At 30.9% G+C, this 21,377-nt stretch overlaps 1 protein-coding gene across 1 annotated transcript in view; it reads right to left on the reverse strand.

The window, feature by feature from the left end:
- The window catches only part of LOC132749562 (uncharacterized), an 81,782-nt gene extending 63,897 nt beyond the window's left edge, over positions 1–17,885 (reverse strand). The window contains exons 1-7 of the mRNA XM_060739373.1: positions 17,755–17,885; positions 13,073–13,228; positions 12,025–12,204; positions 8,061–8,279; positions 7,479–7,694; positions 5,611–5,799; positions 4,941–5,075 (exon numbers count right to left, since the gene is read on the reverse strand). Coding sequence (XP_060595356.1) covers positions 4,941–5,075; positions 5,611–5,799; positions 7,479–7,694; positions 8,061–8,279; positions 12,025–12,204; positions 13,073–13,228; positions 17,755–17,854 — 1,195 coding nt within the window. The 5' untranslated portion in view covers positions 17,855–17,885. The remainder of the gene's footprint in view (positions 1–4,940; positions 5,076–5,610; positions 5,800–7,478; positions 7,695–8,060; positions 8,280–12,024; positions 12,205–13,072; positions 13,229–17,754) is intronic.
- Positions 17,886–21,377: the final 3,492 nt, after the last annotated feature.

A 21,377-nucleotide genomic window follows, 5' to 3' on the forward strand; every position in this document is an offset into this window, starting at 1 on the left:
TCAAATATAAATTGTTCTTGTGGTTTCTTAACCTTTTGATTAGATATCAACTTAATAAAAACTCTAGAAATAATGAAATGCAAAAATAACAATCTTCAACTAATTCTTAAATTATTCAAAATATATATTTCAAGAAGCAATTAAACTCTTTTCACACTTACTTTCAAACAAACTAAAATTTATATTCTTAAACTTATCTCTTATTTCTTACTTTAATATTTCAAATCAACAATCTCTTATCATAAAACGTTCAAAAACCAATTCTTTAAATAATGTCTTCAAATAAACTAATCTCTATCAAACATTTGTCCAAGAGGTTTAACTTAGGCAATAAAGTAGTTTTAGCACCAGATATCTAAGATACATGGGTAATAGTAAATACAATATCACCTATATCCAACTCTTACAAGGACAACAGGCAGACTAACTATTTAAATCATAAAATAATTCCTGAAGATGCAAAGATATTTTAGCACCAGTATCTAAGATGACTGGGTACTAGTAAATATAATTACAACTTCGATCTTAACGGTCCGGAGCCAAACCAAAACTTAATTAAAATATCTATTTCTTAAAATATTTATGCCCAAGGAATTTTACAGAAATCATAAAACGTCCTTAGTACCAGAAATCTAAGATTTCTGTGTACCAGTAAGTATTTATGACCTCGTTTCCACTCTCCAACGGACAGGACCAAACTGAATTTTAACACTGAACACGCTCTATTTATAATGCTTGTGAAGCATCATCTCCGCAGTGAATAAAAACAATGATTTTGTTTGGCTAAAATAATAAAACGTCTCTTGAAACTGACTTTAACTAAACCTTATGAGCGTCTGTTATTTTAAGTAAATTTCCATACAAATTATTGTAAGTAAACAAGCAATTCAAAATATAAATACATTGGATGATTCTGCTGACTTATATCGATTTGGCGATAAAAACAACTAAAATGCCTACTCTTCCTATCTAATTAAATTTACGAATGAATTGTAATATTTTTTTTTCTGATGCAAATGGCGAACTTATAAAAAGGGGAGGCAATCAAATTAACTATAAAGTACATTTCCGTCACACTTGATTAACAAAAGAACATCCGAACGGCAAAATTGAAATCAACATATCCTTAGGGTTCCGTTTTGGGCGTTCTTTAGAGATATTATATATGAATATTTTGTATGTTATTTTGAAGTTTTATGACTCACTCAGGTTAGGTATTTCATTGTCCTAGCTTCTGATATGATGACGTCATTGAACATATAAACTGGTTTAATTGTACATATTTTGAGATTTGACAAATTACTTTTCTTGTCGGATTCCACTAATCTATTCAAATTTGTAAGTTATGAAGTTCATCATCCAAGACTTAATATGTTTCTGTCAACACTGTATTAATGGTTTAATTTGCATGTTCCATCTAAAGTTTCAATACACAAAAATATTTTATTGAAACACACTTTGATTGCATTTACTTCGAGCATTTTGGTGTTAATATCATTGCATATTTTTACTTCAATAAAATAATGCGCTACTTTGAACTTTTCATAGCAATATTTATCCTTTGTAGATTACATTAGCTAATATCCGTCCCGTCAAAGATTATTAATTAATTAATTGACAACGTAATAACTATGAAGGGTAATATCCGCCTTAGTATATGTATCGTGATGAAATGTTTATATCCGAATGTTACTAGTCCATGTGTGTTTATTGCAATCTTTTTCATTGATTTGCTTACTGATACGTGAATATTTCAAACAGCTTGTATACTCCTGCTTCATTGCACATTACTACTTATTTAACAGAATTAAAATTGCAAATGATTTCAACATTCTTAAAATGCTAATGACTTAGAAAGATAAAACAAATGCTAACTGTGGGTGCAGAACTTAATAACCCATTCTGGTTTACAACCTTTAGAACTTTCTTCGGATTTCGTATTGCAGTCATCCCTCAAACAATTTTGCCCACACTTAAAATCATTATTTTTGCAGGCTAATACAGTAAATATGACATTCTATATCGCTATATTGTTTCATTATACACATAGGTTCAAACATCTAAGGTGATATAAGAAGAAAATATTTAGAATTAAAATAATTCATTATGAATCACACTGCATAATTTCTTTCAAACAAAATATCAAATGGTTTCAATAAATGAACACACGAACGTCAGAAATGAAGCCATGTCAAGCACTCAAGAATCACCATTTCCTTAAAAATTTAATATCAAATAGCACAAGTCTATAATACACAAATAAAATTATTAATGTTAACGTAATTAACGTCCATCGCAATTTATTTCTTTTACATTGTAGTTTTAAATGAGCATGTTATTTACAAAAACAAGCATCAAGATTTACCATTCTTTGATACAATATGTTTAATATTACCATACCTAGAGGGAGAGATATTTATTTCATCTCTATATTGAAGATATAAGTAATGAATTTAACACTCTTCTAGACAGCGACGTTTTCCACATTGCACCATTTACTTCAATCGTTTACATACCTCTCATTCAAGATACAAATATTTAAAAAGCAGACAAAAACAAAAAATCAAAACAAAACAAAAAACAACAAAAAACACATAACATAAGAAACAACAACAACAACACCCCAATAAAAAACAACCAAAAACAAACAGACAAAACAGAACAACAGCAAAACAAGAATGTGTAATTGAAATAGAAGAAAGAAACTTAAGCATTACTAAACAAGTGTTCATGTTTCCGCCAACTGACTAGAGATGAGAAATTTCTTCTCGGATTCCCTGGTCATCCCATTGTTTCAGCATGTAGCTCCAGTACTGATAGAACATAGCGAAATACTTTTTACGAAATACGAAAGACTTTTAAAAAAAGATATATGTAATGTTCGCCTTCGTATATCAAAGATATATTAACATAGAAACCTATCTAGTTACCTAATGTTTCATCATTATAAACGGATATTTCTGATAATGACTCTAGTTATATTTTTTGACGACAGATAATGGTAATTTATAATGTCAAAGCTGATTATGTACGGAAATTGTCAAACATTGTTTTACACAACAAATGCTTTGATCTTAATGATAAAAATCATTTACAAACGTTGGGCACGGCAATGTGAAGCACTTTAGAACTTTCTTATGATTCATTATTCATAGAACAGCAATTTCTTACTTCCCTTTTTTATAAAACCTGGCTACTTTTTTTTTAAATAATATCTTCATGGTTTTGAACATTCTTTGGAAACGCTTAATTCGCTTAATTCATTTAACGATATATTTTGCTATCTGTATTTTTAATTTTACGTCCTTTATCATGTAAATAAAATAAGTAAACATATTTTTTCTGTCGGCTTACAAACCAAGCATTCTATAGTTTCGTTAACATTTTTAACAGTATTGTTGTAAACCTCATTAGAAATTGTTCACAAGTTATGATTTTAAAAGAACACTAAAGTTCGTATACGAATTTTAACATGCAAATGAAGACTTGTATAATAAGCTCTTGTATGCGCTACGTCACTATGGTAAAATCAATTGTTATCATGTGGATCACAGCAAATAGGAGATAGATCTATTTGTGTGCAAACAAACTTTTACCGTTTTAGTTTTATGGTGCATTAGCCATGTCGTTTACAAAAAAAGTGATCATCTCATAAAAAAATTGAATTTGTATGAAAACATCCGTAATATAATGCGGAAATATACCGTTAACTTCGGACTGCTTCTTAAAAATGTAAGTTGATTTTCCATTGATGAACTGATGACCCAAAGGCGGAGTTTCTCATGCAAATAGAAATTGTACTTCCGATTTCGCCACAATGAGGTTGTAGATTTATAGCATATAAAACTCATTTTGGTTTTTGGGCACCAAACAAGAAGGGATGTCGATATGAAACATATTTAATTAACGAAATGTAGCTATTTCTTTTTTATGAAATTTATTTGATGTAACTTCAATACATCTCTGCCTAATATTGGTGAAATGAAAGAAAATGATTAATCTTTACATAACAAGCGCTTTATTCTATTTTTGCTGATAGACGTTCAAAAAAAATACGGGATTGTCTTATGAAGCGTTTTTTGCTTTATGGAAAGTTTTAATTAAGTAAATGATTAAGACATAAATGTTCACATAGTAACATTACAATTAAACAGCAGTATTACAGGTTGTTCTTCTGATTAAAATAATGATGTTAACTGCACTACACGCAATGTTATTTACATGTAAAAGACTGTAATATGCACACGAAGGTCAGACTAATCAAAATGCATTAAACATATAAAATTAACACAGGTTTGATATAAAATAATGTAATGTAAATCCAATTTCATATGTTGCGATCCATTCCGGATCAATTTAATTGTTCACTATCACATTTTTCAGTTTTGCCTATAGAAATTGTATAAAGCAGCATAGAAAGTTTATGTAAAAAATCATTTTGGATCCATACATTAAATACCATAATTCCAATGGCCTTTATAATAAGGTATTATCTGATAAACAAATTGTTACATGACTACTGTGTTCTCCTTTTTGTAAACAGTGCCTTATATGCATCTTAATCACTATTGATCCATTTTGATGCATTTACCAGCTTCATTAATAATATAAATATTTGTTTCTACATGTTATAATATTTTAACGCAAACCGACAAAACGTGTTTTGCGTGATGAACGCGTGTTTCGTTATGACGTTGCTTCAGGTAATTTCATTATGTTTTGCACTAATAAAGGCTTCTAGCCGGAACGTTTGCATTCAATAATTACTAAATATGGTATTTGTGAGGCCTGTTTGTTTATATCTTTATGTGCATTCTCAATTTAATAGGACAAACATCAACAGTTATTTTATTGTACATGATACTATCCAGATTGTTCTCATTATAATCATTATTATAATACTAATTATTATTATTATTATTTATTTTAGTTTTACTTACTTGTATTACATTGATCATCTTTGTCCGTTTTGTTGCAACTGATTGAACAATTTCCAGAAATTTTCTCCCAGATTGTTGCGTTCTCACAATGACATTCTTTCTCGCAATTGTACCCACACTTTTTTTCTGGACAATCTGGCAAACAATTGATGCAGACGAAATATTTTGATTTAATCACTTTCTTGTTTTTTCAAACACATTTTATCAAAACTGTACAACGTACTTACTCTATCTAAATTAGGCAGTTCAGCTGACTGGCTTTAAATAACCTACTTCACCGCTGTTTGTGTAAATTTTATCAGTTACATTCAGTTATGTGGAAAACTATCAAGTTGGCTTGCAGAAAATTGGATATTCTACGAAGGAACCCATTTGAGTCAAAAATTTATTTCAAGTGACATCTCAACCAGAAAAACTATAATGTCACAATACAACATAACAGTGCCAGACTGCCAAAAAGGCAAACAAAACAATAAGATGAAAACAATAAAACAACCAAATTTTCCGTTATATAGAAATACATATGTATAAAAGACATGAAAACAGAGGTACTGAAATGCATTCATTACTTATATTTCTTAAAACAATAAACACAAAGCTATGCATTGTAGGTATTTAAAGTGGAATTATACATGTCAAAGCTGAAATATCACATTTCAAAAGACATTACCTCCAAAAACAGAAACTTCACAGACTGCTAATTTAATTTCCCCGTTTATTGATAGCGTCACAAACCTGCCAATCAAATCTAATGCAACAGTTTGTGTATTAGTTGAAAGTTCGTTTGTGTTGTAGGTGCTTGTGTCATTAGTATCATTTGTTATGTTCACGGTATATGGTAAGTTCTTATGATCCTCATCTGAAAATAATTCAATGATATGCATGTTAACAACATCTGCAATAAACATATATAATTTATTGTTGTATTTATTTCCTTCAATAAACATACTTAAATTTTCTTTACGTAAACTGCATTTAAGGGAATTCTATCACAAAACAAGATAGCAATGATGGCCTAATATCGCTCACCTAAATATAAATATTCTCCATGACAAGGAACAAGTAATATTGTAAACTACAAGCGAAAGCAGATACCAAATCTAAATCATAAACTGATATCACAAAGTTCATATTTGTATATCTGAAAAAGGTACATGTAAACACTTTAATGGTTACTATCGCTAAGGGAAAAACAATAGTTCTATATGTTGTTCATGTTGCCATACAATCTAAACGGTTTCCTTGGAAGTCGGTGCTATGAAATTCAATGGTAGATTCACTGGTTGCTATAAAAAATCAATGGCTGCTATAAAGTCACTGTCTGATATGGAAACTAAGCTTTAGCTCTTGTAGATGTAGAGAAGATTTTTTAACGTTTTTACTATATACATGTACATTTACATATAAGGAAAATCTATGTTCCCCCGGGCGGGGCAATTTTGACCCGAGTGCTATGATTTGCACAATTTTGGAAGAGCTCCACCTCTCATTTTTTGTTTTGTATTTATACTATATACATATAAGGATAACAATGACTCCTGAGGCGGTCTAATTTTGATCACAGGGAGTTAATTTGAACAAATTTGGTCGACGCCTTATAGAAAATCTTTCATGCAAAATAACTAAGCTTTAGATATTTGGCTTCTTTAGATGACGATTGTTTGTTGTTGTTTTTTACTATAAACATACGAATAGAAAAATCAATAGCCCCCTGGGTCGGGGCCAATTTTAAACCCAGATATTTTATTTGAACAAACATGGTAGACACTCATTTATGTTATATGCTAAATATCTAAGCTCTAGCTCTTTTAATGTTGTTTTTGGGGCTTTTTTTCTTTTGGTTTTTTGTTTTTAAAGTTTTTGTATTTTTTTTCCTATAATGAAAATCAATGAACACCCTTAGGCGGGGCAAATTTTGATTTGAATTTTATTTTATTTGAATAAACTTGGTAGATATCCACTATAAGGTGTTTCATGCTAAATAACTCAGCTCTAGGTTTTCGGCTTTTTTAGAAGCAGATATTTTTTATGATTTTACTATATACATATAATGAAAATCAATGACCACAAATACCTGGTAGACGTCCACTAGAAGATGTTTCATGCTAAATATCTCAGCTTTAGCTCTTTCGGTTTTTTAAAAGAAGAAGTTTTTTTCCCGTTGCCATGGCAACCAGAGTTCTGAATGGAATTAAATTCTTTAAACATTTTTTAAAGTTTACCACCAAGAGATGTAGGAGGAGATGTAGTTTAAAGTAAACGTTTACGGACGGACGGAAGACGGACGGACGGACGGACGCAACGCCAGGCGAATTGTGTTCACAATGGCTCACATTGTCACTTTGTGACAGGTCACATTAGAAATTATAACATGAAGAGACAAGTAAAAGACATTATTTCATAACTTTTTCCAACACAAGTATACATTAACGAAGGACTTAACATGCAATATATATTAAATGTAGTATTCAATATTTCATTTAGAACTGGTCAGGGTTTGAACTTTATTTCTTTTTCAATAATTTCCGTTTTTAATACCTATAAAAGATATTATCTGAACGCTCCATATTTTTATTTGATAACCAATATCCACTTTCAACCACGGATTTGTTTCATTTGCTGTATAACTACAATGCCACTGATTAGATTCTCTTGTCTGTCCGTCGACAGACTCTGAAGCATTGCAGTATGTAGAACCACAAATTTTGGTCTTTGATACTTGTGAAACTGCCCGATTAAACGCTAAATTTCTACCTGAATAAACAAAATTAAAAAAATGGCATGTATTGAACAACATCCGCAAAAGTCTTGACGACTAAATTAATAATTGGCTCAATTAACACTTAGATACGTTTATGAAAGTAGATCAAAGTAAGTTCAACATTAGTTCAACGCACTATTGATTTTGTATGAATTCACCGTATAAAATATTCTTATAAACCTTTGATGTGAATTTCATTTTTTCATTGACTACACGAGAACTTTTTTATCACTCATAAGACATAAAGTATATACATTGTTGCAAAATATTATTTCATTTATTGAAAGTTAATTAAAAGCTAAATTGGTAAACGATACAATAATACATTATCAAGAACAAATATGAGATTATAAATGTACCTCCGTTTATTTTCACATCACAAAGTTCAAGTTCGTTTGGCAATTCTGCAAACACAATTTTCACATAATTTCCAATGACAGGATTATCACATAAAACCGTAAACGTTGCTGATATTGGAATACCAACTCCTTGTCTAAAACACCTTTGCTGATTAACGACATCATCGTTTCCTGTAGATGGACTATATCCTACAAAACCTTCAAAGATTTTGAAATAAGCTGAAAAATAGATAACATTTCTTCTCGTACTTGCAATAATAATAATACATTTGTTTATGGTATCGTTTTGAAGATAAATCTGCTATTGAAAATAAAATGAATCAATGATATGCACCCTTTTACGCCACGGTATTTCCATAGTTACGGATGTTGCATTTCGTGCATGGCATTCTGCGTAGGACAAAAAAGCAATAACAAAAGAATACATTTTATCAATACTCAGCAGCTTCATAAAAATTTATGGAAAATAAAAGATTAACAATAAGTTCAGAAAAGTTTATTTTGATAAAAGACCGATAAAAGTGTACGATAGTTTGCTAGTAAAACAGTAATTTTTAGATAACTCAAAACGAAAAATACGTTAAACTTGAATTGATATTTATAACAGATAAATTATACGAAAATGCAGGATTAATAATTCAAAGGTTAAAAAGGATATCGTTGGACGACTTTCCCATCAGTAATTTAAATTGGAACAGCAGAGTGTAAAAGATTAAATTCTATTACTCCTGTATGTAATAGTTATAGTATAACGACATACTGTTTTGTAGAAATGTCATGGCCTGGGGCGACATCGAGGGCTTTCCTCTACAGAAAATGGTTGAGGCCGTAAGGCATAGATAATTTTCTGTAGAGAATACCCGAGAGTTCAACAGTACCTCGGTTACTTTTAATGGTACATGTAAACTACCGATTTTTGTTTTCTTTATGTTCAACCACAGCAAGTCAGAAGTATGGTGGGTATTCCTGATTTGTTGGATGACCAAAGTCATATAAACATTGCTGTAAATAATTGTTATGCGCTAGTTTTATGCTAACCGGCGTTGGGTCAGCATTAAGACATGTCAAAAATGGATTTTAGAATTATTTCCATCAAAGCGATTATGGTTATTTTCTCTGGGACTTGAAATTGACATTATTTCAATTATGGTAACTGTAAAGGCTGCCTGGCAGTGTCTCTCAGCACCAAATTACATAAAGGAAAAAGGATTAAAAGATTTATACACAAGTTCGCTCATGCACCAGACATTTATTTTTCTAAACTAAAAGCCATATTCCCAGTACCCCATTTTCTATCTGCAATCTGAAAAAATCCATACAGTTTACTGACCCTTGTGTGTTTTATTTACGATCACAGTTGTAAATGAACCAAGTGTACTCACATACATGTGCTTTATTTGAAATATCGCACACTTTTTCTAAAGAAGTGTGCGTTATCTGAGATATTGCACTACGCATTATTACCAATAAAGCATGTTATGGCCATATAACAGTTGTGGAACGTCAAAGAAAAATCATCGCACTATGCGATAATATATTACACAATTTGTATTGCCAATTTCCTTTGATTACGTGGATTGGTAAGGCGGTTAGTGTCAAACCCGCCGGAAAGACGGTGATGGATATAGAAATAGTTTTGTCCGTCCTTCCGTCGTTTTTGTCCGGAGCATATCTCAAAAAGTATTTGAGGTATCAACTTTAAACTTCATGGGTAAATAGCTGTTATTCAGAAGGAGTGCTATGCTAGAGAATGATAACTCTCCTCTGCATAATTTTTGTCCAGAGAATAACCCCAGAAAAGCCTTTGAGATATCAAAATGAAACTTCAAAGGTGGATAGATCTCACTTATGAGGTGTGCAGTGCACAAGACTGATAACTCTACCTTCATAATTTTGTAGTTATTGCCCTTTGTTATTTTTCATACTTAATTTTTCACCTGAATTGAGAATAACTCAAAAAGACTTTGAGATGTCAATTTGAAACTTCATAAATGGATAGATCTTATTGTACCCTTTATAATTTTTGAGTTATTGCCCTTTGTAATTGTTCCTTCTTTTACCGGAGCTTATCTAAAAAAGGATAGATCTCATTGAGGAGGAGGGCAGCACACAAGAATGGTAACCTACCCTGCATTACTTTTCAGTTATTGCCCTTTGTTATTTTCAGCAATCAGTATTCACATCAGTTTCATATATGTAATCACTTCAGCCTTCAGTTACCAAAAGGCATTTTAGAATTGAATTATTCTGCTCTACTACATAAACATTCTTCCAATGAGCAAACACATTTGGCGGGGAAAGCCACGTTAACATGGCTCTTGTTTTCGATCTAGTTTACAATATCATTCAACCGGGACGTTTCAGTTTTATCGATCTTTTGCACATACCAGTCTTATATTTTTTATTTAATTTTGTAAAGTGACAAAAAGTGTGACGTTCATTTACATGTGTTACGATAAACTGGATAAAATGTTTGTTATTTTTACTTACCATTTAAAATGTTTTTCACTTCTCAAGATTTTGAAACATTATATAAACATATTTATGTGGCGGCTTAAAACTTTTCTGTTTGACATTACAGTCAAGTCGGATAAAAAATAAAATCAGGTAAGCCAAAAAATAAAAGTGCGCTATCACTTGGTCCGACTTTTTTCAGAATGATAATTAGCCTTGATTTATACGTTGTTGAAATCTTTTGAGTTTTTATATGAACTATTTCAACAACAGTTTAGTTGACATATTTTCTTGCTAATAGATCTATTCAACCTTTTTACAACAATTATATAATCTCAGGGGCGTGATGGCGAGTTAGAATTTTTAAAGATGTAAAGATGTGCTATGCTCAAATTTGATACATGAAAATATTGATAATTGCTACAAATGCTTTTTGGAAATATAAAATAAACATGTCTTTACTTCACAAAAAGGAAAAGATGTATACTTTAAATCCTACACAATATTAGTGGACACTTTACAATGTAGTGTCATTAAAAAACTGGCAGTTTATGTGTCAAGAAAGGTCCAGTTTATTTTTGCATGATGTAAGGAACGCAGCTTTCCATACGTACTTTGTTCGTTCTATTATTTTAAGAAACTCTACTCAGGTCCAAAGGTAAATATACAAAATGAAAATCTAACAAATATCAAGTGAAGCACTTAAAACGAAAATATTTCTGCAAATGATAACAGAAATATACTCAGAATTAAATTGAAAATTGATTTTTTGCCATTATTAACTGGATTTGTGTGAAAAGCTTTGCAATTCTTTTCATTTTAGGTCTTTTTTTATTCACTATAAAAATGATTATTCTGGAAAATAGGGTGGGAGAATGAGTTGAACATTTGCTTACAAGTTATTGGTAAGACCTTAATCATTTTGTAAAATATGTTATGCCCGTCCTGTCACAAAACCTCAGTGGATTTTTTCAGTAAGAATTTTGTAAATTATATATATATATATATATATATATATATATATATATATAAAACCTTGATATGAGAAACAACTTCCACTACATTTCTATGTAAGGCGATGCTCTTTTGTCCTACGCAGAATGCGCATGCGCGATAAAACACTACTTCCGATCGATTTTTCATAGCAACGGACCGCGTCGTAAAAGGGTCTATTCGAATCAATAAGTAAGTTTACAAAAGCGATAATGTATATATGGCAATATATGTATAATTACATATACATTAACTCCTAACAATGTCCTTTTTCGCTCGATTTCTAGTTTTAATTTTGCATTACTAATTAAAAAACTGAAATAACAGAATGGCGACTTTAACAGGTCTTCCTATCTTACTGAACTATTTACAGAAATTGTATTCACATAATTTTACATGAATGCCGTTGTCGAAAAAACTGTATTAGAAATTGTAGAAGCTACTATCATTAAACGTTTTTTCGTACTTCATAGATTTCTAAGTAAAGACAGCTACACATATTTAAATGTTTGGTTACCTAAAGATTTAGCAGTTGTAACAAGTTGTATTTCATTGATTGTTTCGTTAGAAGGTAATCGCACACTCCATGACAGATTTTTTGTTGTACTAGTTTTAACTAGCTGGAAACATGTGTTTGGATCACCGTCAGTAATATTGGCATCTGGGAAGTTTGAATACTTGTTCTCTAAGATATCCCCTGATTGAAAAAACATTTATCGATATACAAATATGTGATTGACACAAAAAGTAAAGAATAATCTGTATAGGTCATAAGTTTCGTGAATTTTGATAATTATTGATTTTTCGGATCAAGCAATATTCATTAAAATCAACATGCCAAAACCACAATTGATATTTTCATATCGTTCGGAAATTTCAACCTCTGCACCTTACTTTTAAAGCATAAATGTATATAATAAAAATATGAATTCTTCCAGTTGATGCAAGATAATAATATTATAGAAACAACACCAAAGGCGATGACAATAACAATAATAACACCACCAACAACACCAGCCATAAAAACAAAGGTTTGAACATATTTAGAGGCTCACTCTGCCTCTGAAAACCTTCTAATAAGCTTTTCATTTTTGTTGCCCTATGATATTTTTCAGAAATTTAATCATTGATGAGTTACTTTAACGATATTTTTCCTTCATATGTTTCTTTGCATACAGTACAGTCATAATTATTTAGTTAAAGCGATTTACACCATCGGAGCATACTAAAACGTCGCAAAAATAAAAAATGAAACAAATATGTATGGCAAAACGACAGAAAAATAAAAACAAAGTTGACAAAGCTATTTAAACTGCACTGGAACATATGCATTTAAAGAAATATTAGACACATGAATATATAGTAAATAAGCTGCGTAAATAATAAAGCATGAATATGGAATGTTATTTTACTTCTAAGATAAAAAGCAAAAGTGTCTACAATAGTTTTACTTGTTTCTTACCATTGTTTAATCTATTCTGGTGTGAATAGTGAAACATATATTTCAGAATCGAATCCTGTATCATTATATTAAAATGACTACAATCATTGCAATACAAACTTACTGTACTGACACCCGGGTCCATACCATCCACTTGCACATCCAGATGAACATTCACCGGTAATTGCGTCACACTCTTCATTGTCCTTGCAATGGCACATAAATCCGCAGTTATCACCAAATCTGTTTACGTCATTTTCTTTACTGCACTTTGCCTCTGCTGAAAAAATGCCAGACTTTTTAGAAACTTTAGAAAGTCCTATTTCTAAGTTAAATGAATTTATAGTTTTAATTTATTTGTTCTGAATTGTCCAGATCATTCTTTTAACAATACAACTTTATCATATCTTAAAAAGCCCATTATGCCACGGAAAGATTAGCATTTTTATTTCTCAAAAGTTTTTTTTCTTTTGGCATACTTTTATAGTTTTCAAAACATACCTAATTGGTCAATTATTTGAAAACCGATTTTTCATTGGCTGCTTTTTCTGTTTGTATAGTTAATGATTTTATAGAGGATATTGTTTCTTTGATAACAAGCTCGATATATACAAAAGAGTAGTTGCGACATAAAGGGACCGATTCTACGTTTTCTGTCTGTCTGTCTGTCTGTCCATCTGTCTCACAGTCCGTCCGTCACAAAACTTCCGTACTACTCATCATAAACTACTGGTGCAATTTCATCAAAACTTTACAGAAATGATCAGTACCAAGTGTAATTATAAATGAGCATGTCATCGGCATTTTCAGGTTCAATGATTTGTGTCAGAGTATGGTAATAACAATACTTTTATTTTATAGTTTGTCCGGACTACCTCACTTATACCGCTTATGTAATTTCAATGAATTTTTAAAGGATTAATTGGTACCTCCAGTACTTGCGCTATTGCACGGGTTTTCCGTTTGAATTTTTTTAGCTGAGTTATGGCCCTTGAATTAGACTCGTTTTGCCCTGGTAATGATTTTTATGTATTTGTCTATACAGTAGCTGCAAAATGCAGTTGGCTATCATGAGGCGACGCATGTGATCAGTTGTCGTTCTTATTTTCATAACTAGCATCTTAGCATGAAAAATTATCAAATACTTATTAATAAATAAAACGTTGATGTCATTTTTGTTTGTTTTTATTGATATATCGTATTCTTTACAAACATCTACATAATTATGTGAAACAACCAATCTTTAAAGTTTTCGAGGCGAAACAAAAAATATAATTTATTCAATATCACCGCCCACTTCAAAATATATCTGCGGTTGCAGCAAATGATTTGACATTTTAACTATGCAGTTTAAAGGTAGCGACACAAGTCACGACGTCATTTCGACATCAACATGATTCTATCTTATTCTTACTCATTATAAGGACTGAAATATTTTGCATAGCAGACTGGCGTTTCTGTTAGTTTTACCCATGCAGGAAATTTCATCTGGCATGTGGGGTGCCAGATGAGTCGCGTGCCATACATCAAAGTCATTTTAGCGCATTTTTTGAATGATCCGAGTTAAAATGACGTCATTTTAGAAGAAAAATATGTGCTTAGGATGACGTCATTTCAACGTTGTTATTAATGTTGTAAATTCATACGCTATTGAAAGAAAAAGATTTTGGATAAAATGACAGAGATTTTTGAGTTTGATGGAATATGGTTGAATATGCAAGACAAAACATCTAAAATATGTTTGCGGTGTAGATCGGAATATCCGTCCTTCAGTAATCCGCCCATTGGCAAGCCTCGTTACCGCCCAATTTGCGGGCCCCTCGGGACGGATATTCCGATCCGAACCACACCGTAACATATGTCAGCTATCATTAATCATTATTTCGTCTTTGACCAAGAGCTGTGCACCTAACCTAACGTAGAGATCCGTTAGCAAAAATGTCTATTAATACCCTATGTGAAGAACTTTTAATGATCCGTTATTTGTTAGATACTGAGCAGACTTTCGTCCGTTTGTGCCTATTTTTTAGTGAATCCTTAACTGACGTCAGGTGTTAATGTTGTTCTTCCTCTCGTAAATCGCTGGCAAAACTCATGAGCAGTTTTGATAATAGCTCGTGACATTTTCAAACAATACACATATATTCACATCGTCTTCTCGTGATACATTTTAATCATTGAACATCAAATTGTGTCATTTTGATTACTTTTTCTTTGCAAATGTTCTAGTAAATCATGCCTGCTGTAAGAACACAATGTATGATATCAAAATTTTGTATGAATGATATAGAATACATGCGTCAACGATGCGCGGAAAATCATGCTTTTGATTAAAGATCTGCTTTGAAATAAGGAACGACTTTTGAAATAAAATCTTGAAATCTTGAATCTTGTCGACAAAAAAATCGTTTATATACTTAAATATAAATTTAAAAAAGACGAAGTTTGCGTTAATTTAGCCATTTAATCATATGTTTTAAAGGTAAATACATGTTTTCTCAAAATTGCAAATAGTGTATTTTATTATATACTTATAAATGAAATACTGAGAAATATTGATGAAATAAAATGCATATTTTAATTTTCTGTATTTTAACTGTAATATTTTATTTTTTACTGCAGTGAAACATATTTTCCGTATTTTCACTGGTGTCTCGCCTGACTACTTTCTTCTAAATTCACCCAATACACAAAAGTTAGAGGGATATCTTTCAAATTGTAATTTAAAAAAATGTATAAAATAAACAGAAAATTCAAGTTTTTTCTGTCAATACAGGATTTATTTTATATTTTGGTATGAAAATTATATAATTTTGATCGTGGCTACCGCCACCCATGAAACATTTATTTTCATACCACTCGATGAAAATAAATCCTGTATTTATAGAAAAACTTATATATCCTATATATATTTTTCATAACGGAACTGTGATGCAAACTGATGGGACAGCCCTCGTAAAATTTAAGTTCTGTTTTCACAAGGTGTTATCGTATTCTTGAATGACTTATTTATATATATATATTAAAATAAATGCGTTTAAGATTTACATCCTCCTACTTATATAGTTACTATCCATTAGATTATTCCCCTTCAATAACCGAAGCTACCAGTATCGATTTTTTTTATTTCATTGCTATTTTCCAAAAAAAGCAAAGGGAAATATATATATTTGAAAAACTTTCATAACTTTCAAGAAAATATTTACTATCAGTGGTCTAGTTTTGACACAGGACCAGTTCCAACTCATTCAATGTTGTTTTACTAGAAAACCAGCAATTCATTTGAAAGTGAAGTGCCAACAGATAAGTAGACATTATCAACAAAAATATTAAAATGTCAGAACTATTTCAAATGAACACGACATTGAAGAAACCGAAACTGGTCCTGCACCGGAACTGGTTACTTGACTGTATTTACGAATTGAAATATTCTTCAATATTTACGAATGTAAAAATGATAGAACTAGTGACTCTGTCCTTCCAACACGAATGCAAGTAATAAATATACTGATGTTTCACATCATACTTGTACCAGAGGTCTGATGTGGAGGTGACCATAGTGTTTTTTGTTTCATGAATCAGCGTTAAATAGACGCTTTACTTTTACTGCTATATTTCAGTAGGTTTGCTGGTGACTTCACGCATGCCACACAAAATATCTATAAATCAAGCAAAATCCCCTAATGAGGTTAGGATTTTTTACCAGTTTTCTTTAGTAATTCAGGTATTTGTTACTGATTTTACCAGTTTTTCGTTTGCACGTTATACATGTTATATTATAGCGAAAACAGACCTTTCCAACAAATTAGAAATATAAGAATATAAGATATAAAAAGCTTAAAGGCCGAAGCTGGACTAAATGTGACTGTTCAAAGATTTTAATTGTTTCTTATTAGCGCCTCATCCACCTATTTATTCGTATACCAACAAAGACGCGACAAAAACCAATGTTTAATACATTGTACGAAACAAAACAGTCAAAAATATTCAAATTTAGACCTTCTTATGAGTTGTAAAATTAGAACAAAGACTATAACAATCTCTCGAAAACCTTTCTTCCAGACGCATTCATCATTCACAGATGACTCGAAATGTTCTGTATTGTCTAAATGATTTCGTTAACTTTTATCCCTCTTATTTCAATGAACAATAATATGTGATTAACTTGTCGACCCTTTTGATAAATAATCTTTATTCAAGTAGTATTTGTATTCTTTAAATATTATATGTATGACTTTGTTTTATCTGTTTCAAAACACTTTATAAATAAGATACTAAAAGGTATCTTACACGTTTTTCATTTTCAACACGCAGGAAAATCCTACAATCTTTGTTGGCTGATTTGTGCTATTCCTTAAATTTGCTCCGAGGGGCGCAAGAATAAAAAAACTTATTTTTGTGTTTTCTCTGGTGCACCGCTGGGCAAAAATACGACATCACATACCAGTCATCATAACAATCAAAAATGAAGATAAGTCGTCTGTCTGACATAAATTTTATATATAATTAACGATTCAATATACAGTCATGTCAGTTTTTCTGACATAAGATTTACATAACTCTTTAGTCGCAGTAGTTATAGGCTCTGTCTGGTGTATACCTAGGACCCTTATCAGTTCCGGTCTTTCGGTAACTACAAATTCCCCCGCCCCGCTGAATCAAAATCTCACAAAAATCACTATGCTAATGAATGGTACAAAAAAAAAGTGTCGGAAGTATTATCATATCTTGAATTTTAGGCACTAACGAATGCAAAAGAAATGACTAGGAATATTATATAAGAAGAAATAAACAAATAATAGTTACCGATTGTTGGTAAAATAAGAAATAAAGTTAGCAACACACAAATATTATCCATTCGGTTTAATGGTTTAATTTCAGTTAATCCATCAAAATATCTTATCATACTATAACAAAATGAAAGAGAAAACGGCAAATATATGTTTAAGTATTTCCTTATGAGCAAAAAGGAAGTATATATCAACAATAGCTTGCATCATAAAATAAGAAGAAAGGAAACTTATCAAACATCAACTAGACTCATGACTAATTAGAAATACTGTCTATTATAAAGAGGAAGTCAAAGCAAAATTGAAATTGGACTTTATTAACTTCACGCCTCAAGATAAGTGTAGAACATGTGTGTACATATTTTTTTTAAAGTTAGAAAATACATGGCAGGTTTTGAGAATTGCATTCTTTTTCACAACCCATGGAGCGAGTGGTCTGAAATTATAGATAAAAACCTCTTTGCTGACATGAAAAAAGATCATGTAGATGGAACAGTTTGTAAATTTTCATAAAAATAGGCTTGCGTGTTAAATGTGAATAAGGCGACTGCAATGCAAAGATAAAAGGGTTTATAACTAAAAAATAAGGTCACCGATCAACCGTATCTCATTAAAATGTTTAAACAAAAGGGATGATGGGGTTTTAATTGCAAAGGAGATAATACCATTATAAAGCATAATTGTTTCCATTTTATTTCTTTTCATCATATTGCACGGTTAAAGTGACTTAATGAGCATTTTGTTGTCAAATTGAGTTCAATAAGTCATGTATTTCATGACTATTACAGTGGAAACTGGTCAAATAATTGATAATGAAAACAGTTAAGGATGAAATAGTTCAGCTATCTTAATTATAAAAAAGACCTCTTCGTCTGTTTTTGAAACTTAAACGTTACCGATAAAGTCCGAACGGTATTTTAAAAATACAAGTGAGCCAAGCGGATTATTAATTTTTTTGCATAGGCAAATAAAGAAATGAACAAATGTATGACAAAATATAACTTATTTTGACTTTTACCTGCGCACTCACCATTACCACTGTGAACAAAAAATCGTCCTGGCTATATAACTGTATGAAAACAGTAGCACACAGTAGCATGATAAACACTTGACGAGTTAACAAATAACCATAGGAAATTTCAGAATTACGGACATTTGTATTTGTTAAAAGGGTGCGTTTCTTTTTTAAATCATATGAAAAGAGTGAATGTGAAAAGCTAAGGTAAGGCACTACGTATAAAATCAAAATGTTACAAACGAGGTCTAGTAACAAGAAATTTATACTAACAAACTCCGTGATTAAACGTGTTCAATCAGAATGTAGGTAAAAGGCTATATTGAAGTGACGGAAAGAGTAAAAACATAAATATTTATTGTACGGAAACATTTTGTTGAAATTCAAACTTGAGTTCTAATGTTAATTAAATTATATGAGAATGTGTATTTAAGACCGGAGGAGTGAGGGGCGTTGGTGTTGGGGTTTGGGTGAGGGCTCGGGTAGTAAAGAAATAAAGGCTTATGGTTTTCCCGTTATTTGTGCAGTATATTCACCTCCATGACAATTCAAATAATTAATTATATACGAAGGCATGGCAAGCTTTTTTTGGAACAATATAAAGACAAAAAATGAATATTTTATCTTTTACATGTCTATCAATAGTATTTTCCTCGTACAAAAGATATGAAAGATGTGAGTGAGGTTAGATACTGTTAATATTATGGCATTAATAACATCAGCTACTTGAATTAAAACTTCAACTTTTGATAATGTCAATTTTTTTGAAAGTATCTACTTGTGATATTTTAAGCCTGTACTTAACACAGCTGATGGTTGTCCACGAGAATCACCAATGTTTAAAAGGATTGTCATTATGACTTGTAAAATATATTTATTTTAATCATTTGGTACTTAGGACTTTCATTAAAGTAAGGTACAAACATTTTATGCGCACTGACCTCAAAATAAACATTTAATTGAAAGATGTTTAATTCGAAACTTCACATTTTGCAGCAATTAGAGTTTTACTTATGTTACCTATACTGAAACATTGATACCAATTGCGAACCAATGGTATCATTGGCACCGCCAGTCAACAACACATGAGCTGGTCTTGTGATCAAAATATTTTTAGGACACTTCTCAAGATGTTTATTTTTCATATAAACAATTAATATTCGACTGTAGGTCTTTCATTACTCATTTGTTTTATAAATTGGGAGCTGATTCAAACAGGAAAAATTTGCAGCAAACGTTTATATGAATTTAACACGTGTGAGACAACAACCATTTTTTGAACATATTGACAGTCTTTTAAGACAGTTGTTACAAAAACATATATAAGGAAAAGTGTGATTATTGTCTAGCAGCTTCATCAAAACAACAGATGTTGAATATTTGTAAATTTCCTTGTGAAAACAGAAGTGAATAAAACTAGCTAAATTTTAATTTCAATTAACCTTTTACCCCATGAGCATTTTGTGAAAAATGGACGTTTTCATTGAAAAGCCTCCTGTTACAAGTTTCAACTGCTATAAAACTATAAAAAATGCTTCAATACTGATGAAACTTGGCACATATGTTGACTGAACCATTACCTCTGTAATAACATGCTCAATCTTAAATTTCCTTTTATCATGACAACGGGGGTAAGTGTCACAATTGCAAAAAATCACTATTTTGCATTTTTTCTCATCAAAACTGATTTCAAAGTGCTGCAACTTCTCAATGCAATGAGATAAAGTAAAAGGCTTTTCAGCGTTGGTTACACGTCACCTTACGATCGACCTGAGGCCACTTTTAACCTGTCACATGTCCAAAAAGCCGTCAAAACACGTTTATATCAGGGAAAAGGTTAGAAAAAGAAAGTGACACCCCCACAAAATAAAAAAAAACAAACAAAAACAACAAAACGTAAATAAAAACACACAAACGAAATACCAAACCAAACCAAAACAAAAATTTCTACTAAAAATGAAAACACAACAAGAACAACAACAACAAAAAATTGTTTATATGACCTAAATTTACGTTGTATAACTAATACACATTAACGTTAGTGTACATACGTAGTAAAAATTTAATAACATTTCATTAAGTGTATTTCGTAAAAATGAAATATTATTTCGTAAAAACACAATGTTAGTTCGTGAATACATCCTTTAAAATGTATAAATTGATCATTGTTTTGTGAATAGCGATTTCGAGGAGTATTTTCAACAGCTGCAAAATGACCTCTCGTATACTTCTTTTAAAAGAAGTAAACTTTCATTTTTATAGATAACTGTTGCTTTTTATAAATCTTGATTACTTCAAGACATGCTATTACTTACTGACGTGATTGGCGCGTGCGTTATTTTAAGACTTGACTTTTATTTTGCTATTTTGAAAAAAAAAAAGAACTTTGCTTCAACTGTCATCTTTTAAATGGTTTTGTAAATTAGCTGAATTGATTTTCATACAGTAAAAAAAACTTTAAATTTCTAAAAATGGAAACAATCTATTGTAAAATGTTGTCATCCTTTCTAATTTCGGCAAATGTTTTGAGTAATTATTTTATTCGTGATCAGTTGTCTTTACTGTCGACGGATTAAGTGCTGACTCAAAACAAAGCGTTGTTTCATTACATTAAAAAAATATAA

This window comes from Ruditapes philippinarum, unplaced genomic scaffold (genome assembly GCF_026571515.1).
Source record: "Ruditapes philippinarum isolate M1 unplaced genomic scaffold, ASM2657151v2 ctg656_1_1_1_1, whole genome shotgun sequence".
Taxonomy (NCBI): domain Eukaryota; kingdom Metazoa; phylum Mollusca; class Bivalvia; order Venerida; family Veneridae; genus Ruditapes; species Ruditapes philippinarum.